The sequence below is a fragment of the Sturnira hondurensis genome, unplaced genomic scaffold (assembly GCF_014824575.4).
Source record: "Sturnira hondurensis isolate 20B ecotype Veracruz unplaced genomic scaffold, ASM1482457v3 Scaffold0007406, whole genome shotgun sequence".
Classification (NCBI taxonomy): Eukaryota; Metazoa; Chordata; class Mammalia; order Chiroptera; family Phyllostomidae; genus Sturnira; species Sturnira hondurensis.
Window position 1 is genome coordinate 3,909,654 of NW_028080037.1, and position 27,101 is coordinate 3,936,754.

Sequence of the window (27,101 nt, forward strand, 5' to 3'; positions counted from 1 at the left end):
AGATGAAGGGAGATGGTGGCTTTGATGTTGACAATGAGGTTTACAATTTTCCAACACCCTCATTTCCTTAATAAATTTCCTTTATTGGATGGTAGGAGATGGTGTCTCTACTGGCAACCAAAAGAACCTTGGATAGAGCAAGAAGATACATTGAGGAAGTTCTGTGCCTATTAATAGCCATCTCTGAGAGAGACACACACTCAACAAACAAATTAAGTATAAATGATAAGTGTGGGAGTCAGAGCAAAATTCTCTTTCCAATGAGAGTGAAGAGCAAAGCAATGAAGGAGCACTCATGGGAACGAAAATTACTCTTCAACAAATATTTATGAACCCAGTGAAATGAGGTACCTGGAATAGGCCCATTCACAGAGACAGTGAGGAGAATAGAGATCACCAGGGGCTGGGGGACAGAAGAATTGAAAGTTATCATTTAATGGGCACAAGAATTTCAGTCTGGGAAGATGGGAAAGTCCTGGAAAAGGAGAGTGTGAGTGATTACACGATATTGTGAATGTACCTACTGCCACTGAACTGTATGCTTAAGAATAATTAAAACAGCCCTGGCTGGTGTAGCTCAGTGGATTGAGCATGGGCCTGCGAACCAGACGATCGTGGTTCGATTCCCAGTCAGGGCATATGCCTGGGTTGCAGGCCGGTTGCTGGCGGGGGGGCCCACGAGAGGCAACCACACAGTGATGTTTCTCTCCCTCTCTCCTTCCCTTCCCCTCTGAAGATAAATAAATTTATTTTTAAAAAAAGAATAATTAAAACAGTAACCTTTCTGTGATGTATGGATTACCACAATAAACAAGAATCGCAGCAAAAAGAAAAAAAATCACACCTGAGTTCAAGCAGTCTTGAAGCCAGGTCCTTCACACCCCGGATCAGTCATTTTCTGAGGGACGCCCTTCCCGGGGCTCAGTTCCCAGTCACTCCCACTTCCCTGGGGCGGGGGGACAGTCCTCGGAAGAACTGCAGACGGGAAAAGCCCCATTGCCTCTGGTCCGGGCTGCTGTCTGGAGGAAAGGAAGTCCTAGCAGAGGGCGGAGAAGAGGCAAAGGCCCCGAAGTAGGAACACGCCCCGCATTTTCCGGGGAGCAAGTGTGCGGGGCTGGAGCAGAGGTAGACCCAGCGCACTGAGTAGGGGACCAAGTCAGAGAGGAAAGGGGCGGGAGGCGGGCCGGTGAAGCGGGGCTGTGAAGGGGACTAGGACCGTGACAAGGGGAGCCACACGGAGGATGTGAGCTGAAGAGGGACCTGGGCCTACTGTGTTCATGTAACATGTAGGCGTCTTCCAGGGTTGGAGGGGCTCTAAGTCCTCCCTCAAAGTCGGCTAGCAAACCCCCACGAGACTAAGAACCCCTGTGACGTTGGCTTTCCCTGCAAATTCTGCCGCTTCGACTTTGCCTCTCGGCAGAACCGCCTTTAACTCTTGTTTCCCGCGTTGTATTTGCTCTGGGGATCCCCAGACCGGAGAGGGTCGGGGGTGCCAAGGGGAATAACCTCCCCGCGTACACGTGACTTTCGCTCCGCACACCTCCGGCCACCGGGCCGGTGCACCAGCCAGCACTCGACCTCCACCGGCCCGAAAATTTCCTTCCCCGGACGCGGGAGGACTTGCACGGTTCCCTACGCCAGGCCCAGCGAGCCCACAGTCTCCGCAGGAAGGGGCGGGCTTTGCTGTAGCCGTACGTTGCCATAGCGACCCTGGCTGCAGCCCTGGACGCTGGAGCGCGCGCTTCGGGCTGCTCAGAGGCTGGAGGCTGCGATCCTTCGATTCCTGCTTGAGAACTCCGGATCCACTCGGCAGGTGAGCGCGGGTGAGAGGGCGCAGGTGGGACCGAGTGGGTGCTCCGGACGGACCCCTGGGTTCCGGGCCCAGCCCCTCTCCACCTTCCCATTGCGGTAAGTATTGTTATTCAGTATTAAAACAATTCAGGCAGAGTCCGCGCACCGCGTTGCAAAGCTTTCTTTTCCAATCAGTAGCTCATGTATTCAGTCCTCAGCCTCCGCATAGTAGAAACTAAATTCCTGAAAGTGCCGGCTGGTGCATCCGTCTGGTTGAGTTCATTTTACTCTCATGAGGCTTTAAGTAACCCCCCAGTGACATCGTAAGAAAGTTATGAGATTCTAGGTTACGATTCTGAGTAAACCAAGGAGACAGTGTCAGTTCGGGGTTGATAACGGCATTAACACCTTTCTGGACACTTGCTAATCTCAGTCTCCCTAAGACACAAATGGGCTTCTCATCAGTATTTTTGTTTTTACAGTTACCTTCCCCTTCGGGAACCTGACACTTGTTTTTCCTTTAAAGTAAGGCTATGTCAAGTCTCTTTCTTGGCAAAATTATTTGTTTGTAAAAGAGAGTTCATTTAAATATCAAGATTCAGCCCTGGCTGGTGTAGCTCAGTGGATTGAGCGTGGGCCTGCGAACCAGGGGATCTCGGTTTGATTCCCAGTCAGGGCACATCCCTGGGTTGCAGGCCAGTTCCCAGCAGGGGACGCATTAGAGGCAACCATACATTGATGTTTCTCTCCCTCTCTCCTTCCCCTGTAAAGATATATAAATAAAATCTTTTTTAAAAATTAAAATAAATAAATACCAAGATTCAGCACAATGCAGGTGGTACTTGCATTGTACCAAGTGCAGCCCTTCTCAGAAATGGGAGACAAATGAAAACCACTAAATTTAGGGCCTGAGACCGTTATCTCCTCCCAGCTGTTGCCCTTGCTGATTCCGTTGCTTGGAGTGACCCTGTCTGTTTCTAGGCTTGATCCTCAGGGTCAGTACCAGCCGGTGTGGTTGGGCAGCCCAGTCAGACCAACCCCTGGAGTCTGCTGCTGTAGCCCAACCGAAGGAACTCCTTGGTGGGCAGGGCCCAGTGCAAGAGGAAAATACAGGGCCCTTGCTCAGAAAGGATAAGTTCAGAACAGTGGCCGTAGAGAAGTAAACCAAGCACAGCCCTTCTCAGGTCAGGGCCCTCTGCAACTGCTCAGGTTGCACACCCGTGATGCTGGCCCTGGGTGTGTGGATGCCTGGGACACCTCGACTCCTGGAATCTGCTCAGCCGATTCCAGGAGATCTGAGGTCATTCTGATTGTCTGATTGGTCAGTAGCTCTGCGTGCTCATGTCAAATATTTCACCGTTAGCCCCTGCTGCTAGCACTGCTGGTGTGAGCCTGTGTGTGTATGTGTGTATTCCCCAAGCCCATGGGGTGGAATAGGTAGTATTTGCTAATGCAAATACTGGGGAACAGGGATCGCCAGCTTTGGAAGGGACCATCTTTATCACCTGGCACAGGCCCCATGGAGACAGACAGGGGAACGTGAATGTCTGTACTGGAGATCCTGGGGACATGAAGAGCACAGACGGGGCTTCCCAACTAGGGAGAGGCCCTAGACCCCCCAAAGTCTCTCTGCAACCCCACCAGGTAGGGCTGGGAGGAGATCTGGGTCAGATGGAGAAACTTAGCCAACTGGTGAGGCAGGCAGGTGGAGGACTGAGGCCTAGGTCAGATGTAGAAGGGTGACCAACCATCCTGATGTACCCAGGATTGTCTCAGTTTTAGACTGAAGGTCCAAAGCCCTAGGAAATCCCTCAGTACCAGCCATATGGGGACAGTTGGTCCCCCTAGAAGCAGTATCTTTAGTTGGTGGGCTCTTGACAGCTTGCAAACCCGGCAAAGCCAGCTCCTGAACTTTTTCATCATTCTATCCGCGACACAGATGATGTGAGACCAAGGAGGTTACAAGTGCTGGGTGCTGGGCGGTGTGTGTATAAGGGATGTCCCCGTGGGCTGTGCCATAGCAGCTGTCTGCCAACCCAGGGTAGCATGGCTGCCCCAACCCCCCATTCCCCTAGAATGGATCTTGATGCTCACCAGGGGGGTCTCCAGGCCCAAGTTCTAGGGTCAGCATCCACTCTGATTGGTCACACCGGATATTAAATATGTGAGCATCACCTCCTGCCTGAGGACAGCTTCTTCCTGATGCCATCACAAACCCAACTGCTCTACTGGTTTCCCTGGTTCCCCAAGCAATTGTGTCATCAGGCCTGCCCCCCCGCCCCCGCCAGTGTACCCCTGGAGAAGTGAGGGAGGAAGACAGCCCAAGGTCAGTCCAGCACAAAAGGATCCCCTCCCAAGGCAGTTCATCTGTCCCATGGACTCAGAACACACATGACTCACTCCGCTTGAGCTTGAGACGGGTACCTCCCCCGGGAATCTCCGGAATGCTGGCATAACCAGCGGCACACAGAGCCCTCGATGTCCCTAACTTTCTCCAGCACCCTCAGGCCCTGAAGAAGCAGCCAACATGCCCATCTCCAAGTACCCACGAAAGTCAGAGCCCCTTTGGAAGGGATGGGACCAAAAGGCCCAGAAGAATGGACTGAGACACCAGGTGTACACTGTTGGTGGCGACTGCTATGTGGGCGAGTGGAAGGACAACATGAAACATGGTGAGTGAGGGACCCTCAGGGGCTTGGGCCAAGAAAACAGCTTTCAGAGCTCACTTCGGATATAAGATGTGTCCCTGAGGTTCCTCCAAGGGGTAAATGCTGACCTGGACTAGCCAGGGGCCCCCACATGCTGTGGTTTTGGGAAGGAACTCAGCTGAGAGAAAGTCTCGGGGACCAGTGGGGCACAGAACAGTCTTGAGACGCCAGCCGGGCCCCAGCTGGAGCTCAGGGGACTCAGTTCCATCCCTGCCCTCCCAGAAACCAGCCTGCAGTTGGGAGTCTGGTCTTCAAACTCAGCCCTGACATGGAGTCTGACCAACAGGAGGTGAAGGAGAACCCCCCCTCACCCCAAGTAGCTGGGGCTTAGACTTTAACTGGATTGGGCTCCGGGTCTAACCGGTGGAGGGTGCAGGGGTCCTTGTGATACAAATTAAGACCTGAAGAAAAAAAAAGCTTTTATTTTTAAAAAGTGGCATGACTTTTCACTCCAGTTTCACAATTCCAGATTCTGTGCTCTTAACCACTCTTTTCTCCCGCTTTCCTGCATTGAGTGCTTTTGAGTCCATAAACCTGGATGAGAACCTGAGGTCCACCAGCTATGACCTTGAGTGATCCCACACCATTCTGAGTCTCGGTTCCCCCATGTGTAAAATGGGAGTAATGCTCTGAGCCAGTGTGGCTCAGTTGGCTGGCCATCCTCTCACAAGGCAAAAGGTCACCAGTTCGATTCCCAGTCAGGGCACATGCCTGGGTTGTGGTCCAGTTCCCTGCAGGCCAACTCCCAGCAGGGGACGCACAAAAGGCAACCATACATTGATGTTTCTCTCCCTCTCTCCTTCCCCTCTAAAGATAAATAAATAAATAAATAAATAAATAAATAAAATCTAAAAAAAAAAAAGAGAGATGAAACTAACTTGGGGTTTGCTATGCGTCTGGCTTCAAGGCAAAAGTCTGGAGGACCACCGTTTGTAGAAATGGTACTTTCTTGGGGCTTTCCCAGGTGCTGGGGGTCCTGAGACACGGCACAGACCCTGTCCCAGTCTTCGAGAATCACCCAGTCTAGGGGCCCCTGAGGCCCAGGCAGACCCAGCAACTGCCCCCCGGGCCCCATGTGGCCATGTCTGCAGTGCTGGCCCATCTGTGTGTCAACAGGGAAAGGAACACAGATCTGGAAGAAGACAGGGGCCATCTATGAGGGGGACTGGAAGTCTGGGGAGCGAGATGGCTATGGCACCCTCAGCCTTCCTGACCCAGAGACAGGAAAGAACAGGAGAGCGTACTCCGGCTGGTGGAAAGGTGGAAAGAAATCGGTGAGTGGTTCCCATCGTGCCCTGGGGCGTGGGCCAGGCTGAAAGCAGGCTGTGTGTGTGTGTGTGTGTGTGTGTGTGTAGGGGCAGGAGTCAGACAGGCCTGGGAGAAAAGGGGTGGGTTTGAGGGGAGAACAGGGGTACTGTGTGGGTAGAAGGAAGGGTGGGGGAATCGCCATGCTTCTCAGAACAAAACCCAGGAAACAGGAAGCCAGAGGAGAGGGCCCAGGGAGGAGCCTTTGAAACCCTGTGGCTACAAGAAGCTGGCCAGGCTGGGGGCTGGGGGGTGGGGGGAAGTCTCCTCCCCCTTCTCCCCACTCATTTCCTGGCTTTCTTTTCCCTGGGCAGCCCTTTCTGAGAATCCCCCTTCTGCTGGGCCAGGATAAGAGGAGGGTAGGAAGAGTGAGTAACAAGAGAGGAAGGTCCCAGGTCCCAGGGGTAGAAGCTAGCCAGAGGCATGTCCTCACCCATAAACACTCAAATCCTCACCTATGTTACAGGCCATGGTAACATAAAAATGTAATATTGCTGTTGAACAACTGCTATTGCAATCTTGGAACATGATATTGTACTTCAGTTAATTCTCACATCATCATCACCCCCCGCCCCCCATTTACTGAGGAAATACGCGCAGAGAAGTGAAGTGCCTTGCTTGGGGCCACACTGCTGGCAGGTGGTAGGGCCCAGGATTTCATGATCTCTGCTGTCAAACTGTTTATTGGCCAGTGGGGAGAGAGTCCTCAAAATGAAGTGTACATATAATACAGTGTTAGGATAGAGGTTTGCACAGGGAACCCAGAGGAAGATCGTTGAGCATTCAATCACGGCAGGCCTCCTGTAGGAGGTGACATTTAAAAAATGCAGTTAACCTGGGAGTGAAAAAGAAGGGGAAGTAGCAAAGGAGGCAGAAGTAACGAAAGGAAGGATATGTCAGCAAGGCATGTGTGCCCAAAGGGGTGGGGGTAAGGGGGGGGTAAGTGTGGGCCTTGTGTTAGTGGGGAATCAGCTGCTTCACCCAACCTCCTTGGGGCAGGAGGTTGTCTGTGGGGCATCCGTGACTCTCTGTGGTCGGATGCTAAGTATGGTGGTGTTGATGTTCATTTCTCCGGGGAGAAAGTCCATAGCTTGGATCGGATTCTCAGAGGCAACGATTCCTTTGAATAGATCAGAGTTGGGGTTAACTTAAGCAGATGGGCGGTGGAAAAGATCCTTCTAGCTGCTGTATAGAGAGGATGCGTGAGGGTGGGGAGAATGAGAGAGTGGAAGAAGGGACCAATGAGGAGGGCAGAAGGCACCGCAAGCTGCACAAACGGGGTAGCAGAGGGAAATGGGCAGCTTGGAGCGATTTGTCGACACAAGGTGAAGGACTGAGAGAGGAAGCGAGGAAGAAAGAAGCCCAGGTGTGGATGGGGTGCCAGGGAGGATGGTGGGGCTTTCCTAGTGGTGGTGGGGGCGCCGTGAAGTGAACAGGTTTACCTTCATGCTTTCAGGGCTATGGGATCCAGTTTTTCGGACCCAAAGAGTATTACGAAGGTGAGTGGTGTTGCAACCAGCGCTGCGGGTGGGGCCGCATGTACTACAGCGACGGTGACATTTACGAAGGCCAATGGTGGAAGGACAAGCCCGAAGGGGAGGGCATGTTACGCCAGAGTGAGTGCCCCGCCCACCCGCGCCCGCAAGCCACGCCCCCGTCCAGCTGGCCACGCCCACCCAACTTTATTGCTCTGGGCTCTGCCTGACCGCGCCCCCTCTCAAGCCACGCCCGGGCAAAGCCATGCTCCCGTGTGGGTTAAGGGGAACAATAGGATCTGATCCCTGCCCTGAGGGAGCTTATACTCCAAAAGGAGAGCCTGACAATAAAAATGAACAATTAAGACATTTTCTTATGGTCCTAACAATCATAGCTACACTTACACAGCCATGAAACCCATTTAATCCTCACTACAGTCGGATAGCATCGGCACTCTGGGCCCCCACTCTACAAATGAACGAGGCACCAGAGAGGTTAAGGCACTCGATCAAGGTCACACGGGCTATTAATTGTGAGGTCAAAAAGGGCTAAGGAATTTCCCTTAAAAAACAGGACGGTGTGTTGGAGAATGACAAAGGAGCTGGGGACAGGGACTATTTGGATTGACTGAGGGTCAGGAGTCAGGGAATGCCTTCCTCAGGGGGTGACCTTTGAACGGAGAGCTGAAGGAAGAGAAGGGGCCGGATATGCATTGAACTAGGGAAAATATTCCCCAGCAAAGAGTAAAGAGAAGCCCACGCTGGTGTCAGGACTTAATCTATTCTCTACATAACGACCTGAGGGAGCTTTTTACAAATTGGGCTTGTCACTGTCCCGCTTTCCACTTTCCATAGTTCCCTATTGCCCTCGGAATGAGTTCAGACTGCCTGTGGTCTGGGGGCCCACATGTCCTGGCCCTGCATGCCCCTCCAGCTTCACCTCCCACCCCTCTCCCCTGGACTTCCTTGGTTTCAGCCATACTAACTTCCCTTCAGTTCCCACACTGTCTGCCTCAGGGCCTTTGCACTGCTGTTCCCTCTCCCTGGAATGGAAAGGCGATGCCCAGATCTTTGCATCATCTCCACCTCGGAGAGGTCTCCGTCCACTCCACCTACAGCACATTCTCCTCTTCTCAGCACCTGTTTCCTTGCCTTTGACCACCAGGTGTATAATCAAGGGGGTTACTTTGCCTTCCTGTGCCTGTTTCTCATCTGTAAAATGGGAAGAATAGTAGTGCCCACTTCATAGGACTGTGATGAGGATTAGATGAGGGGGTCTCTGTCAAGTGCTTAAAATAGGGTCTGGCCCATAGTACATGGTCTGTAAAGCTGGTGGTATTGTCCCTTTAGACTGTGAGCTGCATGAGGACCGGAACTGTGTCTCTCTTGTTCCTCATTGTTCCCCCCAGTGCCTGGCACATAGCAGGTGCTCTTGGTGAGGAACCTCTTCTCTGCTTGAAATCCCTCCCAGTCTCCTGAAAACCTAAGTGGCAGAGGGCCAACAGGGCATGGTGGAGGGGCTAGCCTAGTAGTCTGGCCTGGTTTGCTGTGCCCAGCACCCACACCTCTGTCCTTTCTTCCAGAGAACGGGAACCGCTATGAGGGCCACTGGCATCAAGGCTTGAAAAATGGGGCGGGGCGTTTCTTCCACCTGAACCGCGGTCAGATGTTTGAAGGCTTCTGGGTGGACGACGTGGCCAAGTGTGGCACAATGATCGACTTTGGCCGCGAAGAGGCCCCTGAGCCCACCCAGTTCCCCATTCCTGAGGTGGGCAGCTCTCACCAGGGCACTGGGACCACACCCAGCCACACCCAGCCACTCCCAGCCTGGCCTGACCCAGCTCAGTCCAACTAGCGAACAGACAAGGTTTTGTTTTCAGTCAGGGCATCTCCAGGGAGGCAGGCAGCACCCCACAAGGCTGTCAGCACCACCAAAAGCAGGCAGCACCTCATAAAATTGGCAGCCCGGGATTCCTATGTGCCTCAAACCCACCCCTGCTGCCTCCCCGCAGGTCGAACTTCTAGACCCCGACGGAGTGCTGGAGGAAGCCTTGGCCACGTTCAGGAAGGCACAGGAAAAACAAGGAGACTGATGCCAGGCGAGGGGATGGGCACACCTGTCACCCTCTATGTAAGGTGTGGTCTCTGGCCAAGGGGCTCAGGACTGGGACCAGAGAGGGCGGGTCGTCTCCTCCTCCTGCGGCCTGCTGGTCCTTTTTGGTTCCCCGCCTTCAGAACTCATCTCACTGAAGACCAGCTCCTTGCAGTCCTGCCCAGCCCTCCCATTTGTACCCTGGGCTTCCCGGGGGGAATACTGCTTGGGGTATTCTAAGGCTCACCCCCCAAATGCTCGTAGGGTGGTTTACATCTGGCCTCCACCTGCACATCTGTCCAGTGGGCCCATTCAGCCCTAGTCCCTCCTGCTGTGGGTGTAAGTGGGTTTCAAGGGGAGGGCACGGATAGTGTCTTTGAAAAGCCAGCTTCCACCACCCCTTCGCCTCTGCAGAGAGACTCCCAGGGCTCCAGGAGAAAGTCCAACCCACGTCACCCAACTGCTCAGACCGGTGCGGCTCCCACTGGAGGAGTGCGCCGTGGCTCCGGCACACCCTTGGCATCTCGCTCCTCCCAGCACTGGATTATTCTTTGCCAATAGGGTTATTATTCTTTGCTTCTCTCTCCAGCAGGCCGTGGGTACCCTCTAGGTGCGGTCTGGGACCTTACCCCCGAGTGTGTGAGAATAAAGAGGCACCTGGGGGCATTAGCCTGGGGCTGGTGGGTTGGGGGCAGGGGAGGCATGGGAGGGATTTCAAGCAGAGAAGAGACAGGCTTGACCCTAAGGGGTGGAGCGGGGTGGATCTGGGTCTCTGCACTCTTGAAATACTCCAGAGGGAAGAAAGCCTGCGTCTGGTCACACTGGTCCCTAAGATCTGGGGTTAAACCTGACCTGGCTTCTTGGTCGAACACAAGGGCTCTCGACTTTGGAATCCCGTGGGAGCTCTTAAAAGCCAGACGCCCAGGATCCACGCCCGGAATTTCTCATTCAACTGGGGTGAGGCCTGGGCCTTCGGAGTCTTCTCTAGATGAATCTGACGTGGAGCCAGGGCCAAGAACCCCCGAACTCACAGGATTTTTGACCCTCGGCAAGTAACCCCCGTGCCAGCTCGGTAACACGAGACTTTAGAGGTCCCACAGGGGCGTTTTGAGGGTTTGCCCACAGATGTCATCATGCTAACATGTATCGAGGTTAATTGGGAAGAGATGTCTGGGAAGGGCTCTGCATAATTTGAATGTAGATGACATTCCTGTGCGATGAGGGGCTCTTACGTAAGGAGGGTCAGGAGCCCTGCAGTTGGATGGCCGGGGTGTGAATCCAGCTGTGTGGTCCTGAGTATGTCACCCCATCTCTCAGTTCTCCAGGTTTCCTCTCCCCTAAAATGGGACAGTAATGGTACTTACCGCCCAGGGTTGTTGTGGTTACTGTGAGAATCAAACACGCACCCTTTCCCGGGGGCATCTGGTTTGTTGGCTACGATGTAAACACTCTACCAAAGAATGATTCAGCCCTGAAATACCAGGGGTTATTCACCGAGGCTTCACCAAGCACCTGGCATGTGGCAAAGGCCCCATAAATGCTCACTGACAGTCGAGGTTGTGCCTCGATCTGGTAAGAGGGTGGCCTGACCACGCGGCTCTGTACCTGACACCAGGAAGCTGAGCCTGGCCTCCTCGGGGCACGGAATGAACCAGACAGACCCACAGTGCTCACTCAGGTGCCGGGTCCTATGCTGACAGCTTTGTGTCCTATGCCCTGACCCTCAACGACCTGATGTTCTATTATTACTCATCCCATTTTAGAGGAGGAAACTGAGGTCCAGGGAAGTCCACAAGTCACCTCCTAGAAAGTGACTACTCACATGTACACTTATGTGCTGTTAAGTCCAGCACAGTGTGCACAGGGCACCATTTTTTCAGGAAAAGGAGGCATGTGCTGGTTTACGTATAAACCCTCCAGGAAGCAGAGTGGGAAACAAAGTGAACTGGCAACGGATGGTTGTCTCTGGGGGGGACCAGGAACAGGGGAGGGCGGCTTTTCACTGTGCATTTGGAATCCCGCAAATGTATCATCTGTTCAAAATATGAATAAAACTGAAATTAAAGACTGTTCTTAGCTACCAGCATTTCCTTACGTTACCTGGGTTTGAGTACCTGGAATGCTTGTTAAAAAAATACAGAATCGCCCTGGCTGGTGTAGCTCAGTGGATTGAGCGAGGGCCTGCAAACCACATGGTTGTGGTTTGATTCCCAGTCAGGGCACATGCCTGGGTTGCAGGCCAGTTCCCAGTAGGGGGCTCACAAGAAGCAACCATACATTGATATTTCTCTCCTTCTCTCCTTCCCTTCCTCTCTAAAGATAAATAAATAAAATCTTTAAAAAAAATACAGAATCATAGGGGGGATAAATGGTAATGGGGAAAAAAGACAATGAAAAAAATCTGACATACCAAGGGGAAGGGCTTGGATATCCGCATTTTACAGGCTAATGGGGTGATTCTTGAGTTCAGGGAAGTTTAGGAAAGAAAACCTAAGACTACAGCTACAGACTAGAAATTATTCCAGCGGGATTCTGGGTCTCCTCAGAGGTAGGGAGGCAGATCTCTTGAGGATGCATAGGAGGTACCTTTGTCTTCTCTGGACAGGAGTGAACAGTTTCACACAGGGGCCCTGATCCTGCCCCAATTCTTCTACTCAGTTCAGGCCATCTAGGAACAGCGGAGGGGTGAGCCCTGGTATATAGGATGCAGGATGGAGGCAAGAAGCTAAAATAGGAAAAAGGATGGCCCCCTTCCCCACTCAGCCCACAAAGCTGCTGTTGGCCAGGTTCAAGTTTGTACAGAACAAGACCTTAAGGCCACATTTTCCCCTACCAATTTTCACTTTAGCCAGAGCACTTTGTATTTATAAACTGCACTTGCTGAGACAGACAGAACGCTCAAGCTCAAAGATCCTTGGGGGCCAGGGAAGCAGCACAGATGAAGCTGTCTTGGTGTAAGACGAGAGGGAGTAGTGAGGACTGTGGCAAACATATGTCCTGAGGAAGAGGATAGCTACAGCTCAGCTCCTGCTCATTACTGCTACATGAGAAGGTGGGCCCGGTGCTACTGCTGGGTCTTCTGATTTCTTAAGCAAAGCCAGAATCCTCCCATGTAAGATTTCTGAGTGTCCAGGCTCTGGGCCAGACTTTCTAGGTTCTAATTCTGGCCAATTACTTAAACTCTTTGGGCATCAGTTCTGTCATCTGCAAAATGGAGACAAATATCCCTGCCAAAGTGCACAACCTGACTGCAAGAATGACGAACTATCAGGGATACCAGACCGAGGTGACATTCTAAATACTAACCGCAGGGTTGGAAGCCTCAAAACTATGCACGTCATAAAAGACGAGAGGCTGTTCCAACTCAGTGAAATGCCATGATCCTGGGCGAAAAAAGTCACGGGCAGAAAGGACGTGACTGGGACAAGCAGGAAAAGTGAGTGTGAATGTTCTATCAGGACTGTACCGATGCCAGGCTTCCAGAGTTTGATCACTGAGTTGTGGTTGCACAGGAGAATATCCTTGGTTTTAGGAGGAAGTATTTATGCATGAAGGGCCACATAGAGCCCGAGGGTGGGGGGACAAGGTGATCCTCACCACTCATGGCTTCTTTGTCTGCACATTTGCCCACTGAAGCTGAATAAGGAAACCCTCCGCCTTGCTTCAGCCCTTGTACTGTCAATAAGCATCCCTTTCGGTCTGTTTAGGGCCACGTTTTTTACGTTTTGTGCCTTTTGTTGATTTCACCATTTAGACAGGTCCTCGAGTGCTGACGTGCTTCTGTCTAGTGTACCTGACAGCAAGAAGGCTGTGACGTGCCTTAGAGAAAATGGCAGTGCCAGGCGGGTAAACTTCATTCAGGCACGAGTGACAGTCCTACTGGCCCCAAGTTCAATGGCAGTGAATCAACAACATATATTAAATAAGGTGTGTCTTTAAATGGAAACATACATAGAACAAGGTTATGTACTGATCAGTTGACAGAAGCATAGTGACCAGAGACTCGCAGGAACCCTAACCCTGTGTTTCCCATTGGAGCGATGGTTCGGTAACCACTAATTCAGTGTTCATGGTAATTTTGTAGAGCGGAACTACCACAAATAACAAGAACTGACTGCACATACATTTTCAGTTACTGTTCATGCAACTTTTTTGTAGGTTTGAAATTTCTTAAAATGTTGAAAAACATAATCTGCTTAAAGGTTCACCGGACTGAGGCACCAAGAGAAATGACGCCAGGCAGCCCCGACCCAGCAAACAGACACAAGAGGAGGCATCCCTTACGAGTATATTTATGTGCTCACACACGCACGCACACACACACTCGACACTGAACGGGCGGGCAGGGGGAGGTCGAGACGGACTGAAAGGACAGGAAGCATCCAGATGGCACTGGCATGGGCAAGAGGAGGGACAAAGGGAGCATTTGTCCTGGTTCTGGCTCCCATCGGTGGCCTCCTAACAGAGGTGAACCCAGAGCTGGACGAACAGGAAGTGCTTGCTTATTCTCTTAGAGGAAAGTTTCAGAGCGCAGTTACTTCTCTTTACAAGAGCCTCTTCCCTCCACTCTCTGCCCCCTGACAAAAGCCCGCACCCTGTGCAGGCTGTCCTTGAGGACAAGGTCTTGGGGAAGGGCATAAGGCCAAAGCTAGGAAGTGCCCAGGCCAAGGAGGGCTTAGGCATAGTGGCTGCCAGGAGTCAGGGGGTGGTCCCCTCTGTGGTCCAGCTGGTCCTGCAAGCGAGCGAACTCTGCCAGCTCGTTGAGCTCCTGGAACTGTCGGTCCGTCTTATGGCTGACCAGTGAGCGGTAGAAGTGGACAGCGAAGACGATGAAGACCAGGCCAAAGGGGACCATGATGGTGGTGGAGGCGATGGCAGCGGCCTGGCCCGGGGTGATGCCACCCGTGCTTTCATTGCTGACACCTGGGGCCCCACCGATGGCCGGGGGCTCGCCCGTGGGCCGTGGCTGGCCCGGCTGCTTCTTGAGGGGCAAGAACTTGACCCAGCAGAGCAGCACGACCTCGGCCAGGAACAGCAGCGTGCCGATGACAGTGGAGAAGGCCCAGGCTAGCTCGATGTGGCGATGCATACGCTCGTGGGGCGACTCCTTGACGGAGTTGAGATTGTGCACGTTGCTCACCGCCTCGATGTTGGGCAGGATGCAGGTACTGATCATGAGTGCAAACAGGTGCACGGCCACAAGCACTGTCGTGCAGGCGCTGAAGGCGATGAGCAGCCCTGGCGGGTAGTCGTGGTCAGCGTCCAGCTGCACCTCCACCATCGCCACCTGGGGGTAGGGAAGAGGTGGGCTGAGAGCCAGGACAGTCATGGCCCACAGAGGCTTCCCTTCTGTCAAACTCTGGGACCCTGGGCACGTCATGTGAGCCTCAGTCTCCACAGCTGTATAATGGGGATCATTAGACTCATCTACTCGGGGTTAAGAAGCTGCAGAAAGTCCCAGTGAAGAAAGTAGGCTGCCTGGGTTTGAACTCCAGTTCTGCTGCCCAATAGCTACAGGACCTCGGGAATGCAACTGAGCTGCAACTTTCTGAGCTGCAACTTTCTTATTTGTAAAACAGGAACATCGTATTCATCCACAGGATTATTTTAACAATTAAATGGGAGCTCCTGGCACACAGCAAACACCTCCCCAATAGCGTACATGGCTCTTCCCATTTGGCTAGGCATTAAAAGCCAAACACCACAAATGGTTACAATGGTTTTATGTCTTATATTACTATGATAAAAAGTTTGCATGAGAAAAAAGAAAAAGCAACCACCCACCACCCTCCCTGTTGGCCCCTCACTCCCTTTCTCCAGCAGAGGGGTGGGGATGGAGGTGAAAGTCATGCCCAGGCCCTTTCTGAGAATCCAGTGCACCAGCCAACAAGGAACCATGAGACTTCCCAGAAGAGATGGGCTCTAGCCCTGGGGCCGTCTACTCCTCAGGCCTAGAACTCCCTAGTTCTAGGCTCAGGGCCCCAAGGCTGACGCACCAGCTTCTACCCAGTTCCTGGAGACCTGTAGATCCAGGGTCACTAGGGGCATGCACCTCACCTGGGCCTTGGAAATCACCACCACGTGAAGGAGCCAGCTCCTTAGATGCAGGCTGGGAGCAGCAAGCAGTGGGCACACAGCCAGGGCTTGCCTGCTGGGGCTTGGAACCGTAAGCACCGATGACAATACCATTAAGGACAGTGACCCTTCCTGAAGTGCTCACTACTCATGTGCAGGCTCAGAGGGTGGGGGCAGGGTCTAATGCTGAAATGTGTCCACCAGCCTCACACCAGCCTGCCCTGACCTCACTTACTCCCGGGGAAGGTGGTGGGCTCCTTCCTTCCCCACCAGCTCTCCTTCTGCCTGTAATGCCCGGCCCAGTTCGCTTTCATTTCTTGCCCCTGTGCACTTTTCCCGTGGCCTGGAAAGGCAATGTGGGGCAGTGCTTAGCAGCACAGGCTCTGGAGCCAAGCAGCCTGGCTTTGAACCCTGACTCCTCTCTCTGCCTTTTCTTAGGCTGTGACTCTGGCCAAGTTCCTCTAACTTTCTGGGCCTTGGTTTCCTCATCTAAAAATGGGAATAATGGCACATGGCTCAGAAGGTTGTGAGGACCGGGTTCATGCAAAGTAACAGACTGAGTGCCTGGCATAGAGTATAAACCTCAGTGAGAGAGAGCTTTATTAATTATTATTATTATTATTATTATTCAGCTTACAAACATCATCCCCAAACCCACTGTCTCTCTGTGAAATCCTGAGAGTTCTCTCCTTTGGCTGGAGAAGTACACACAATCTAGAGCTGATTTGGGGCCCAGTGCCTTTGAGAATCTGGTGACAACGGACACCCTCCTTACAAGGCCTGGGCCTATAGTCATAGGACTTTTCAGACAAACTCAATGGGATCCACAAACCTTTGTTTTGGAATTCCCACAGTTGAGTATTGTCTGAGCTTTTCGGCCCAGGAGTTTACAAAGTATTTCAAGTTCATTTAAAGTTGGAGAAATGCCATTAGGATTCTGGCCATTTTTAAGACCACGGGTGGCCTAATGCCAACCCTGGGAATTTAGTACATCCGAGTGATCTGGGGCATCGGGCAGGCCACCAGGGTGCAGTGGATTAAAGGCCACACCGGAGGCCCCAGGGTCTCTGTCCCCAGGGCTGCCCACACTCTCTAGCAGGGGATGCCTCCTGCTACCTTCCCACCCCCGGCACTTCCTCTTCCTGTTTTTTAAAGTTTTTACTTATTGATTTTTAGAGAGGAAAGGGGAGAAACAATTTGTTGTTCCATTTATCTATGCATTCGTTGGATGACCTTTTATTTTTTTTTAAAGATTTTCTTTATTTATCTTTAGAGGGGAAGGGAAGGAAAGAGGGAGAAAAATATCAATGTATGGTTGCCTCTCGTGCGTCCCCTGCTGGGAACTGGCCTGCAACCCAAGCATGTATCCTGACTGGGAATCAAACTGTGATCCTCTGGTTCGCAGGCCCGCACTCAATCCACTGAGCTACATCAGCCAGGGCCTTGGTTGACTCTTTTTAACGAACTATAGAAATGATCCCTGAAAGTATAGTCTTCAGTTTACTCTTTTTTGACTCTTTTTTTTAAAGTGTATATTTTATTTTATCTTCACCCAAGGACATGCTTATTGATTTTATTTTTTTTTTAAGATTTTATTTATTTATTTATCTTTAGAGGGGAAGGAGAGGGAGAGAAACATCAATGTATGGTTGCCTTTTGTGCGTCCCCTGCTGGGAGTTGGCCTGCAGGGAACCAGCCTGCAACCCAGGCATGTGCCCTGACTGGGAATCGAACCGCGATCCTCTGGTTCACAGGCCCGCCCGCGCTCTATCCACTGAGCTACACCAGCCAGGGCGCTTATTGATTTTAAAGAGAGGGGAAGGAGGGAAAGAAACATCAATGTGAGAAAGAAACATCAATCAGTTACCTCTCTTACGAGCCAGGCCTGGGAACCGAACCTGCACCTTTTTGGTTTATAGGACAATGCTCCAACAGAGCCACACTGGGCAGGATATGTTTCTTGGTTTTAGAGGGGGGGGGGCGTGGAGAGAGACAGAAACACTGATTGACTGCCTCCCATACACACCCCAAGCAGGGATCAAACCCACAACCTAGGTAGGTGCCCTGACTGAGAATTGAACCCCCAACCTACTGGTGTTGGAATGATGCTCCAACCAACAGAGCTACCCAGCCAGGGCCTCCTCTTCCTGTTTTGGCCTGCTGCCCTGAAACCTGAAACCAGAGAAGGGACAAGAAGAGCCTGCTGCTCAGCTGCCCCAGGCCCACTGGCTATTTATTCACTCCCTGGAAATGTCCAGGCCCCTGAGACGCACCAAGCCCTGAGCCTGACACTGGGAGGGTACAGGCCTTTACTGAACACTGAATCTACAGGTGCCTAGAGGTCCAACGACTTCGAGCCTCCAGACCTGTGAGAAATAAGTATCTGTCGTTTATACACTAGCCAGTTGTGGCGTTCTGTTGTAACAGCCCGGATGGACTAAGACAGTCGCCAAGGAGATGAAATGAGGTCTTGACACAGGGCCGGCCCATAGGAGGTGCTCCATAAATCTTAGGCAAAAGGAAGCACACAGGCCTCCAAGTGGGAGAGAACTAGCCCCTGGGTGCCTTCAGCTCAGGCTGGAGTCAGCTGACCCCACCTGCTCACGTTCCATACCTGGGAGTAGGAGAGGGGCCGGATGACCATTTTGGGCCTTGTCTGCCCCAGCTACAACCCTTGGGCACAAGGGGAAAGCGTAACCCAAACCATACCTGGCCAGATGGCCACATCGGCAGGAGAGAAACCACCTTTTCCACACCATTTGTTACAACCACAGGCCTCAGGGCCAATACAGCGGTTGGGACACACCTGGCCTGGGGACACCAGAACTGGCCAGGCTTCCTCCAGCTCTCGGGCCAGGGAGAGGCGGGGCGGCTCAGTCTGTGACACTGGGCCCTCAGGGGAAGAGGAAGGGGCCGGTGGCCGTGCTCCGGAAGAAACCCTATCACCCTTGCCGGACCCTACAATTCCTGGAACTTCGACCACGCAGGCCGGCTCCGTGTACCATTCTCACACTAGGGATAAAGTTCTGTGCCATGGGGCTAAGTAAGGGAAAGATTGGCACAAATCATGGATCCCGATGGAAACTGCTCCCAAGAATAAAGCCACTGCCTTTTCCAGAATGCTTCCGCTGGGGAAATCTCCCCACACGAAGGGAGCATAAAGTCACAGGGGCCTTATGAATCTGGCAGGCGACTCCCAGGGCCCCTGCTGAGTCCGGGAGAGATAGATCGGATTGCAAGCAGCTTCACAAGGTAAATATAGCCAGAGTGCTGGGCTCATTAAACCAAAATAAACATCTCCCATCCAGCCACAGGCCTGCTTGACCCTGGCCACAGGGGTCCCAAGGGGATAGGAAGGGTGAGAGACCGCCAGGCCCACATCAAAATGGCCCATGGAGTCCCCCCTACATGCGATGCTGGGATGCCGATTTTCAGGCTCGAGCCGAGAAGGTCGTGTGATTCTGAAAGGTAGGGCCTGGCTGTTTTTGCCAAGGTCTGCCCACTATGCCTGAATGCCACCCCCCTCTCCTCACTCCTGCTGGGCTCCATAGAGACCCTGGCCACCTGGCGCCTGGAAGTCCAGGCCCTTTTGAGGGCCCTCCAATGTCTGGCCCAACCCCAAAGCGCACAGCTGGGAGACCTCTCTTTTCCCAACCCTTGGACTTGTCTCGTTCACCTTGAGGAGGGTGGGTGCCTGCAGCCTGGAACAAGAGAGCCGCCAAACCGCAGTCACCCAGGGTCACCCAGAGCTGTCTGAGCCTGCCCTGCCCACCTCAGACACAAACCACCTATTACGAGAGGGCTGAGGCCCAGTCCTGCGGTTTATAAACCCTTTTGCCGCTACCTCCAGGATTCCGTATGTTTCTATAGATAGATACACACATTTATAACGGAAGCAAAAATTCCACCAAACAATACTTATCCTTAAAACACGAACAAGGTCTATTTTTTACAATACAGGACGAAGGCTGCTACTTTAATTCATTCCATTAAAAAAATGCTGGTTGCAACCCACAAAATTCATGCCATAGACCACTAACGGGTTGGGGGAGGAGGGGGAGCAGGGGCCTACACTTTATCTCCATCTGGCAATTCTGGCTTCTCTGGGCTTCACCTTCCAAGTCCCTGCTGTTCCATGGCCTCCCAGGTGAGGACAGGGCCATTCACTCTTTATTGAGAAGCTATTATGTGCCTGCAGGGTCTTGCGGCTCTGCTGAAGAGAAGGCAGCAACTAAGGAAGCCAACTGCCTATTCCAGGGCAAATAAGTATTTTCAGGCTGTGATAAGGGTCTTCACCAACGTTCCTCCACCCCTGCCCTTTACTGAACATGTTCTGAAGATGCAATGACATGTCGTGTTTCCTCCACTCCACTCTATTTCTCTCCTCCTCCAGCATCCAGCACTGCGCCTGGCCCTCTAGGCACTTCAAGTAAAAGAATGGTGAACATGGCCTGGCTGGTGTGGCTCGGTGGACTGAGTGCCTGCCTGCAAGCCAGAGGACCACGGGTTCGATTCCCAGTCAGGGCACATGCCTGGGTTGTGGGCCAGTTCCCCAGCTGGGAGTGTGCGAGAGGCCACCACACATTGATGTTTCTCTCCCTCTCTTCCCCCTGTCTAAAAATAAATAAATAAAATCTTTAAAATAATTTTCTTAAAAATGGCGAAGAGATAAGTGGAGGTAAAACCTGCTCTTCAGGTGTTTCAAGCCAGGGTCCAACAGACAATTCTGTGTGACCCATTGGAAATCACAAGACTCTATTGGAACTTCTATTGAACTTCTTATTTAGCTCATCCTTTCAACTTTTTATTTATTATTGTATTGTATTTTTATATATGTTTCTTAGAACACATTTGGTATGTATAAGGTATAACACATATATGCATACACATTTGCATATATAAGCATACAAATACTGAGGCTAGTACTAGCAATTTTTGAGAGAGGTGCACACTCAAAAGCTTGGAGACCAATACTGAGACCAGGGGCCGGCAAACTGTGGCTTGCAGACTACAGTTTTTTGTAAATAAAGTTTTACTGGCACACAGCCACACCCATTCATTAAGCAGACTTTAGCAGTTACCACTGAGATTGCAGGGCCTGCAAAGCCAAAAATATTTACTATCTGCAGGAGAAAGCGGGCCGGTTCCCAGGTTAAAGCAATGCTCCCGAAGAATTCCGGTGCCTCGCAGTCCCTGGAGAGTCCCCTCTGAGGAAATGTGTGTGGTCCTATCAGGCTGAGACACCCGTTCTGTGGGGCCTAGGACTCCCAGAAGTCCCATCAGAGAGAACCCTGCTGGCTTCATTTAAACTTTCTCAGTTTTATCTCTCCAAGTCCCCCAACTCCTCGCACGGGTTCTCATAGTGCCCCCATCCCTTCCAGAAAACCCTGGAGTCCTTCACCAGCACTGGGCCCAGGAGCCAGCACAGCCCAACACAGAGGCCGGCTAAAAATTCCAGAAATGTGCCACAGGCACTTGTGAAGTTTTACAAAAGGCTTCTTAGCTGGGCAGAGAGTGCTGTCCCCTTGGAGCATTCGGCGCAATTCCACTTATACACACCCCACGCATAGAACTGGACATCCGTAGAACTGGACACCCGGAAGACTTCAAAGGCCCAGTCATCAGCTAGCTACAGAAGACGTAGAGACTGTAGTTGAGTGGAAAAGGCTCCAAGCTGAACTAGGGTTTGAATCTTATCAGCTGGACGATCCTAACCTCCAGGAACCTTGTCCCTATCTCCAGGACACGCCTTTAAAGCAGTGCTGAGGATGAACTAAGAAAGAAAAAGGGCCAGGTACACGCCTGGTGTTCAGCAGATGGTAATAACATCACCTACATCATTCTAGAATTCATCATGTAATTCCTCTGTTCCGAAACCTTCCGTGGCTCTCCGTTGCCTATACAAGAGTTCAAACTCTCCAAAAGAGTCACTCAAGGCACGGCACCATCTTGCCTGGCTAGATCCATCATTCTCTACTACTTCAGACACTCTCCACTCCAGGCAAAGCTGCCCCTCCGCCTTTCCTGGAGACCATGTAAATTCTCACCTTTGTAACTGTTTCCAACACTTCCTCTGACCAGGGAGCTCTTCCCAAGAGGCCCTGAGTCTGCCACCCTCAAGGCTTAGCTGGAATCACGTTCTTCAAATCTGTTAACCCATATAAAAAGCAGTCCCAGAACCATGACAACAAGGGTGAGCAAGATTCCTGGACACCTGGGCCAGATGTATTATAAGTGCTTTGCAAATACAGAGGCTCCTCAACTTACAATGGGGTCACATCCCAATATCCTGATTGTACATTGAAAATATCGTTAAGTCAAAAGTGCATTTAATACACCTAACCTACTAAACAGCAGAGCTTAGACTAGCCTACCTCACGTGTGCTCAGAACTCTTACACTGGCATGTGGTTAGACAAAATCATCTAACACAAAGCCTATTGTATAATCAAGTGCTGTCATTTATTATGTGTGTCACTTTCGCACTACTGTAAAGTTGAAAAAATTGATAAATTGAACCACTTAAGTTGGGACCATCTGTATTCACCCCAGCCCCAAAATCTGGTACTATTACCCCCACCGTACAGAGGAGCAAACTGAGACCCAGAGACACTCAGTGACTTCCCCAGGGCCTCACAGTGGTGTGGGAGAGCCAGGACTTGAACCCAAGATGCCTGGCTTCACAGTCCCTGTTCTTTTCTTTCTTTGACCAAATTCCCCCTCCCACCGTTATGATGCTTCCTCTCCCCTAGCACTGAGGCTCTCCCGGCTCGCCCACGACACAAGGTTCTGCAGCTCACTCAGCAAGTCATCAACCGCCCCCGCCCCCCGCCCCCAGGCTGTGGGAAAATGGCAAAGGATGGCATAACACTCAGTACAAGGTCTAGCTTCTCAGTAGAGCCCAACCAACAACAGCAATGATCACAACTAGTCATGAGCATTATAAGAAGTTAACAGTAGCCCTGGCTGGTGTAGCTCAGTGGATAGAGCGCGGGCCTGTGAACCACACGATCGCAGTTCGATTCCCAGTCAGGGCACATGCCTGGGTGGCAGGCCAGTTCCCAGCAGGGGACGCATGAGAGGCAACCATACATTGATATTTCTCTTCTTCTCTCCTTCCCTTCCCCTCTAAAGATAAATAAGTAAAATCTTTTAAAAAAAAGTAGTAACAGTAATTTCTTACTCATCACCATGCCCCCTGGATCCTGAACATGTTCAGAGGCTCAACAATGTCTTATGATTTGAACCCTACCTTCCAACTCATTTTCACAGAAATTCCAAGCAACTTCTGAACCTGCTCTGGAACCTGGGAACAAAAGGGTGGTTTCGGGCAGAGAACTTGAGGAGGCAGATAATCCAAAAATAATTGATCCCAGGTTGTGAAAAGCATTTTGTTTACGGCAGCAGGCTGACCTTCCCAATTATCTTCTGCTTAGGCTAACGTTACATTTACACACAGCCCGGAGCCTGCCCTGCCCAGCAAACCACGACGGCCGCGTGTGCTCCCCACAGCCCTGCAGGGCCAGGGGGCAGGCCGAGGTGGGCAGCCTCTCACTGACAGGTAAACCGAGGCATGTATGGCCTGAACTGTAGCCCTTGAGGGCACCTCTGGCTCAACAGTACCTGCAGGATTCGGATCATGTGCTACATCCAGGGCCCCTTATTTGAAGTCTGGGTGCTAAGCCCTGACAAGACCTGCTGTCTTTAGAAATGCCATTAAGGAGAGGGAATCTTGTCTGCAGACTAGAAGGTCCAGCTAAGGTGGACCTACATCTACATCTAGTCTACATCATCGGATCCTGAAAATTCTTCAACCTGGCATGGGCCTAACTGGGCCTCACAACGAATCCTCATGCAAGACCCTGGGAGAGGAGGATATGCATTCCCTCTGTTCACATGAGAAAACTGGCCCCCCAAAGCAAAGCTGCTTGCCTAAGGTCCCATGGCCTATCTCCTCAACACATGGGGACTCGGGTCAGCCCCTTCCACCCATGGCAGGAGGCGGGGTATTTCCCTCAATCCCTTCCAGTCTCTTTGGAGACCCTGCCTCAACCTCGTTTGGAAACTAGGTGAACCTGGCGTCCTCCAATGGCTCTATCCCTGAAGATCAAAGGTCACATTTGTGTCTCTGGTTTTCCAAGTCTCTCTAGGAAGGAAGCTTCTGGGGTCAGGAAGTCGCTGGTGCTGACTCACAGAACAAGGGACAGCAGTCCAGGAAACTCACCCACTCTGTTTCCATGGTGCCACGCCGCGTGGCACCCCTTCCCTTCAGAGGCTCACCCGCAAGGCTGGGTGTTTGTAGTGGGGGTGGAGCATGGGCAGATCTGCCCAGCTGAGTCCTCCTCCCTCCCCAATACCACCTCCCCCATAGATTTCCAGGCACATGGCAAACATCGTTACCCTCTTGGAACGACTAACCCAGAATGGAGGCTGTCGTGGGATTCAGCTCCTCCCTGCCAGCAGAAATGTTTGGGGATTCCATCAGCAGAGCCAAGGCCCACCCTGGGCCACTGGCTAACCCTGCCTTCTGACTTCCGTGCAGTTTGTGGCAAGAGGAAGAGGGAGGTGACATTTGTTTAGAAGGCCTGCTTCCTTGAGGGGAGGAAGGCAGGAGAGTGGTACCCACTGATCCCCACTCCTTCTGGAGTGGGAAGGGGTCTGGGCAGCTCTGAATTTATGATTCCAAGAAAAGGGGGAACAGGCACCCCACCGTCTTCAGGGCACTGCTGGGGAGAGCTGACAGTCACTGGGGTCACTCCCTTCCTCAAAACTGTAAAATTTTATTTTGCTTAAAAAATAAAATAAAATAGCCCTGTCCAGCCCTGCCTGCTGTAGCTCAGTGGATCGAACCAAAGGATCGCGGTTCCATTCCCAGTTGGGGCACATGCCTGGGTTGCAGGCCAGTTCCCAGCAGGGGACGCACAAGAGGCAACCATACATTGATATTTCTCTCCCTCTCTCCTTCCCTTCCCCTCTAAAGATAAATAAATAAAATCTTAAAAGTTAGCCCTGGCTGGTGTGGCTCAGTGGATTGAATGCCGGCCTGCAAATCAAAAGGTCACCAATTCAATTCCCAGTCAGGGCCTATGCCTGGGTTGCAGGCCAGGTCCCCTGTTGGGGGCGTGCAAGAGCCAACTGACCAACGTTTCTCTCCCTCTCTTCCCCTCTCTCTAAAATGAATAAATAAAATCTTTAAAATGAAGTAAAATAAAAACTTTTCTGCTCTACTTCTCACTCTTCAGGAGGCCCGGTCCTAGCATGTCCCTAGCTAGGAATCGGTCAGAGCTCCATAACACAAACGACCGAAGTGTCCAAAGGAGTTCTGGATGCCAGCTGACCTGGGTTAAAATCCCACTCCAGCAGACCAGCTGGATGGCCTTGGGAAAGTCCTAGAACAAAAAAAAAAAATCACCTCAAAGTTGTGGTTGAGGAGTTAGCGTGAAAGTTGGGGAAACCCACAGAATGCCTGGTACACAGTGTGTGCTTGGCAAATGTCAGCTCTTCTCAGTGATTCTTCAGGCCATGGCAGAGACTGGTCTCTTAGGATCTGAGACTGATAAAAAGGAATTTCATCACATCAGCCTAAACTGAAAACTAGGATGCCACTCCCTTACACACACACACTCACTCTCTCTCAAGGCTCCCTCGATCTAATTCTTAAAGTCAGAGAGACTTCTGAGTAGCAGCCTTCATTTACCGATTCAGAAATCAAGACCCAAAGAGGGATTTATCTAAGGTCACGCAGGCAACCAGTGGCAGGGTTCAGAGAGCTCTTCCCTGCCCTGCCCCAAATCACTGGCCTCTGCGCTGTGACCCAGTGTGCTCTGGGCTGGCTCGGGGCTTCTGAAAAGTGCAGGCAACACGGCCCTGGCCCACGAGTTTATACAGAAGACCAGGAGAGTCCCAGACTGTCTTCTCAACAAAACACAAGGGTGGAGCCACTCCCTCCCTCAAGGCTAAGCGCTGAGCTCACTCACTGACAAGCAAGAGGGCTCTGGGATAGGGGCCTCGGTGGGCATGTGTGTGTGTGTTGGGGGGGGGGGGCGCGGGACAGACCCCATTCACACAGGCAGATAATCAAGAATTGTTTGGGAGCGCCCCGCCTGCGAAGGCACCCCCCAGGCCAGCTCTCTGCACAAGCAGCAGCCTCACCCACCTCACCGCTGCCAGGCCCTGCCTGCGCGGGGAGAGGAAACCCTGCCTACCCTCGAAGTCAAGAAAGAGCCCATTCAATTGGAAAGGGTCCTACCCTCCTTTCCTACACCCAGCGACTCAGGGGCAAGTTGCGGGGGAAGAAACGGAGGGCGGGGACGGGCTGTCAAATGCCCAGGCTGGGGTTCTCCCAAAACGCGTAGGAGAAGGTGTGTCAGGAAATCCCCCTCCGCCAGGTGCTAGAAGAACAAGGCCCATGTCCCCGGCCTCAAGCGTTAGGGCACAGGAGAGGGCTCAGGGGCTCATCCCCAAACACCTGCTCCCAAGGAGCTCGGCCCCTTGATGTCCTTCCTTTCCCTGCCTCCCCCAACAGGAGTGGGACCCTGTTCCTACAGACCTCCTTTGAGGGTCCTGCTGTTTCCCCCTCCTTGCGGCATTAGCTCGCCCATCTGAAGGTATCTGAGCCGGCCCCAATCCTGGACATTTGTAGGACACCTAACCGCCCACATCGGGTGTCACTTGTCGCCCATGTCTGCTCACGTCCACGACAGCCTTCTCCCAGCTCTTCTCACCCATGGCCCGCCTGACCCGTGGGCCCCGTCGGGGCTGCGGGCGCGAGCGGTCAGGACAGGAGAGAGGGGGCAGGGCAGGGCGGTCCGGGCTCACCATGGCGAAGCCGGAGAGCAGAGCCGAGGTCCGGCTGGAGGCTTTGAGCTTGGCGCGACTCAAGTAGAGCTTGCGCCAGGACAGCGCCTGCATCGAGTGCTCGTTGAGGCTCATCACCTTGCAGTAACTCTGGCTGATCCAGTCCGGGTAGGTGACGGTGGGCGGCGGCGGCGGCGGCGACCCTGGGGGCTCCCCGTCCCCGCTGCGGCGGCGGCTCCGGTGGCTGCTGCTGGTGTTGCTGCCGCCGCTGAGGGGAAGCTCGGGACTGTTGTTGCTCGGGGGCGGGGCGGGCTCCGGATGCATGGAGCACGCTGCAAAGGCGAAGGCCGGCCGAGCGCCAGCGGAGGCAGCGGCCCCCACTCCCCGCTGCACGTCCGCCTCTGCCAGAGGCAGCCGCCGCCTGCCCCTCGAGCGGGCCGGGCCTGGCCCGACCGGCCGCCGAGGACTTGAGGAGACCGAGAAGTTGCAGCAGCAGCTCTTAAGCGCGCAGGGCCGCCAGCAAAAGTACGGGCGGCAACTGCGCGAGCCTGCGCGCCAGCGGGAGCCCCGGATCCCCCCCGGCCCGGACCCTCGGGGCGAGCCGCGATTGGCCCCTGTCCCAGGCTTATTTGCATGCACCCCGCCCAGTTTGACACCCCGCCCACGGCGGGGTGGGCGGTGTCGGTGAGAGACACGTGACTCGTCTCCTCCGACGGCACCGCCCACAGTTCATGGCGCGACGCCGCGGCCCCTCTTCCTGGAAGTCCCTTGGGTCTGCGGGCCCCGCTGCGCTCCCGCTTCTCGCGCCTCCCCATCTTCTCAGCTTCTCCGGTGGCCTTTCTCTCAGACTTCGGTCTCC

At 52.8% G+C, this 27,101-nt stretch overlaps 2 protein-coding genes across 13 annotated transcripts; one reads left to right on the plus strand and one right to left on the minus strand.

The window, feature by feature from the left end:
• Positions 1-1,056: 1,056 nt before the first annotated feature.
• Positions 1,057-11,435, plus strand: MORN3 (MORN repeat containing 3). Of its 10 annotated transcripts, none has more exons than XM_037052031.1 (7): positions 1,059-1,813; positions 4,290-4,463; positions 5,616-5,773; positions 7,261-7,420; positions 8,863-9,047; positions 9,292-9,415; positions 9,786-11,435. In XM_037052031.1, the coding sequence occupies exons 2-6, from the start codon at positions 4,319-4,321 to the stop codon at positions 9,370-9,372; spliced, it is 729 nt and encodes a 242-aa protein (XP_036907926.1). In that variant the 5' UTR covers positions 1,059-1,813; positions 4,290-4,318; the 3' UTR covers positions 9,373-9,415; positions 9,786-11,435. The 10 variants fall into 10 exon arrangements, with proteins under 10 accessions (XP_036907925.1, XP_036907923.1, XP_036907921.1 ...); XM_037052027.1 differs by having other exon boundaries at positions 1,060-1,813; positions 9,292-9,378; XM_037052030.1 differs by having other exon boundaries at positions 1,057-1,813; positions 4,299-4,463; positions 9,292-11,435.
• Positions 11,436-13,319: 1,884 nt separating this feature from the next.
• Positions 13,320-26,823, minus strand: LOC118991071 (calcium release-activated calcium channel protein 1). Of its 3 annotated transcripts, none has more exons than XM_037052034.1 (2): positions 26,264-26,823; positions 13,320-14,658 (listed from the first exon to the last, which is right to left on the minus strand). In XM_037052034.1, exons 1-2 carry the CDS (start codon positions 26,564-26,566, stop codon positions 14,047-14,049), a joined length of 915 nt encoding a protein of 304 aa, XP_036907929.1. In that variant the 5' UTR covers positions 26,567-26,823; the 3' UTR covers positions 13,320-14,046. The 3 variants fall into 3 exon arrangements, with proteins under 3 accessions (XP_036907929.1, XP_036907931.1, XP_036907930.1); XM_037052036.1 differs by lacking the exon at positions 26,264-26,823 and adding an exon at positions 24,858-25,009; XM_037052035.1 differs by lacking the exon at positions 26,264-26,823 and adding an exon at positions 18,156-19,395.
• Positions 26,824-27,101: the final 278 nt, after the last annotated feature.

What these genes read in the sequence shown, in the direction of transcription:
- MORN3 (XM_037052030.1), top strand. Translation starts at nt 4,319, where the DNA reads ATGCCCATCTCCAAGTACCCACGAAAGTCAGAGCCCCTTTGGAAGGGA. An exon ending in GGAAAGGTGGAAAGAAATCG is followed by an intron (nt 5,774 to 7,260) that starts GTGAGTGGTTCC and finishes TCATGCTTTCAG; the next exon opens with GGCTATGGGATCCAGTTTTT. An exon ending in CCCAGTTCCCCATTCCTGAG is followed by an intron (nt 9,048 to 9,291) that starts GTGGGCAGCTCT and finishes GCCTCCCCGCAG; the next exon opens with GTCGAACTTCTAGACCCCGA.
- LOC118991071 (XM_037052034.1), bottom strand. Translation starts at nt 26,566, where the DNA reads ATGCATCCGGAGCCCGCCCCGCCCCCGAGCAACAACAGTCCCGAGCTT. An exon ending in TGCTCTCCGGCTTCGCCATG is followed by an intron (nt 14,659 to 26,263) that starts GTGAGCCCGGAC and finishes CCCTACCCCCAG; the next exon opens with GTGGCGATGGTGGAGGTGCA.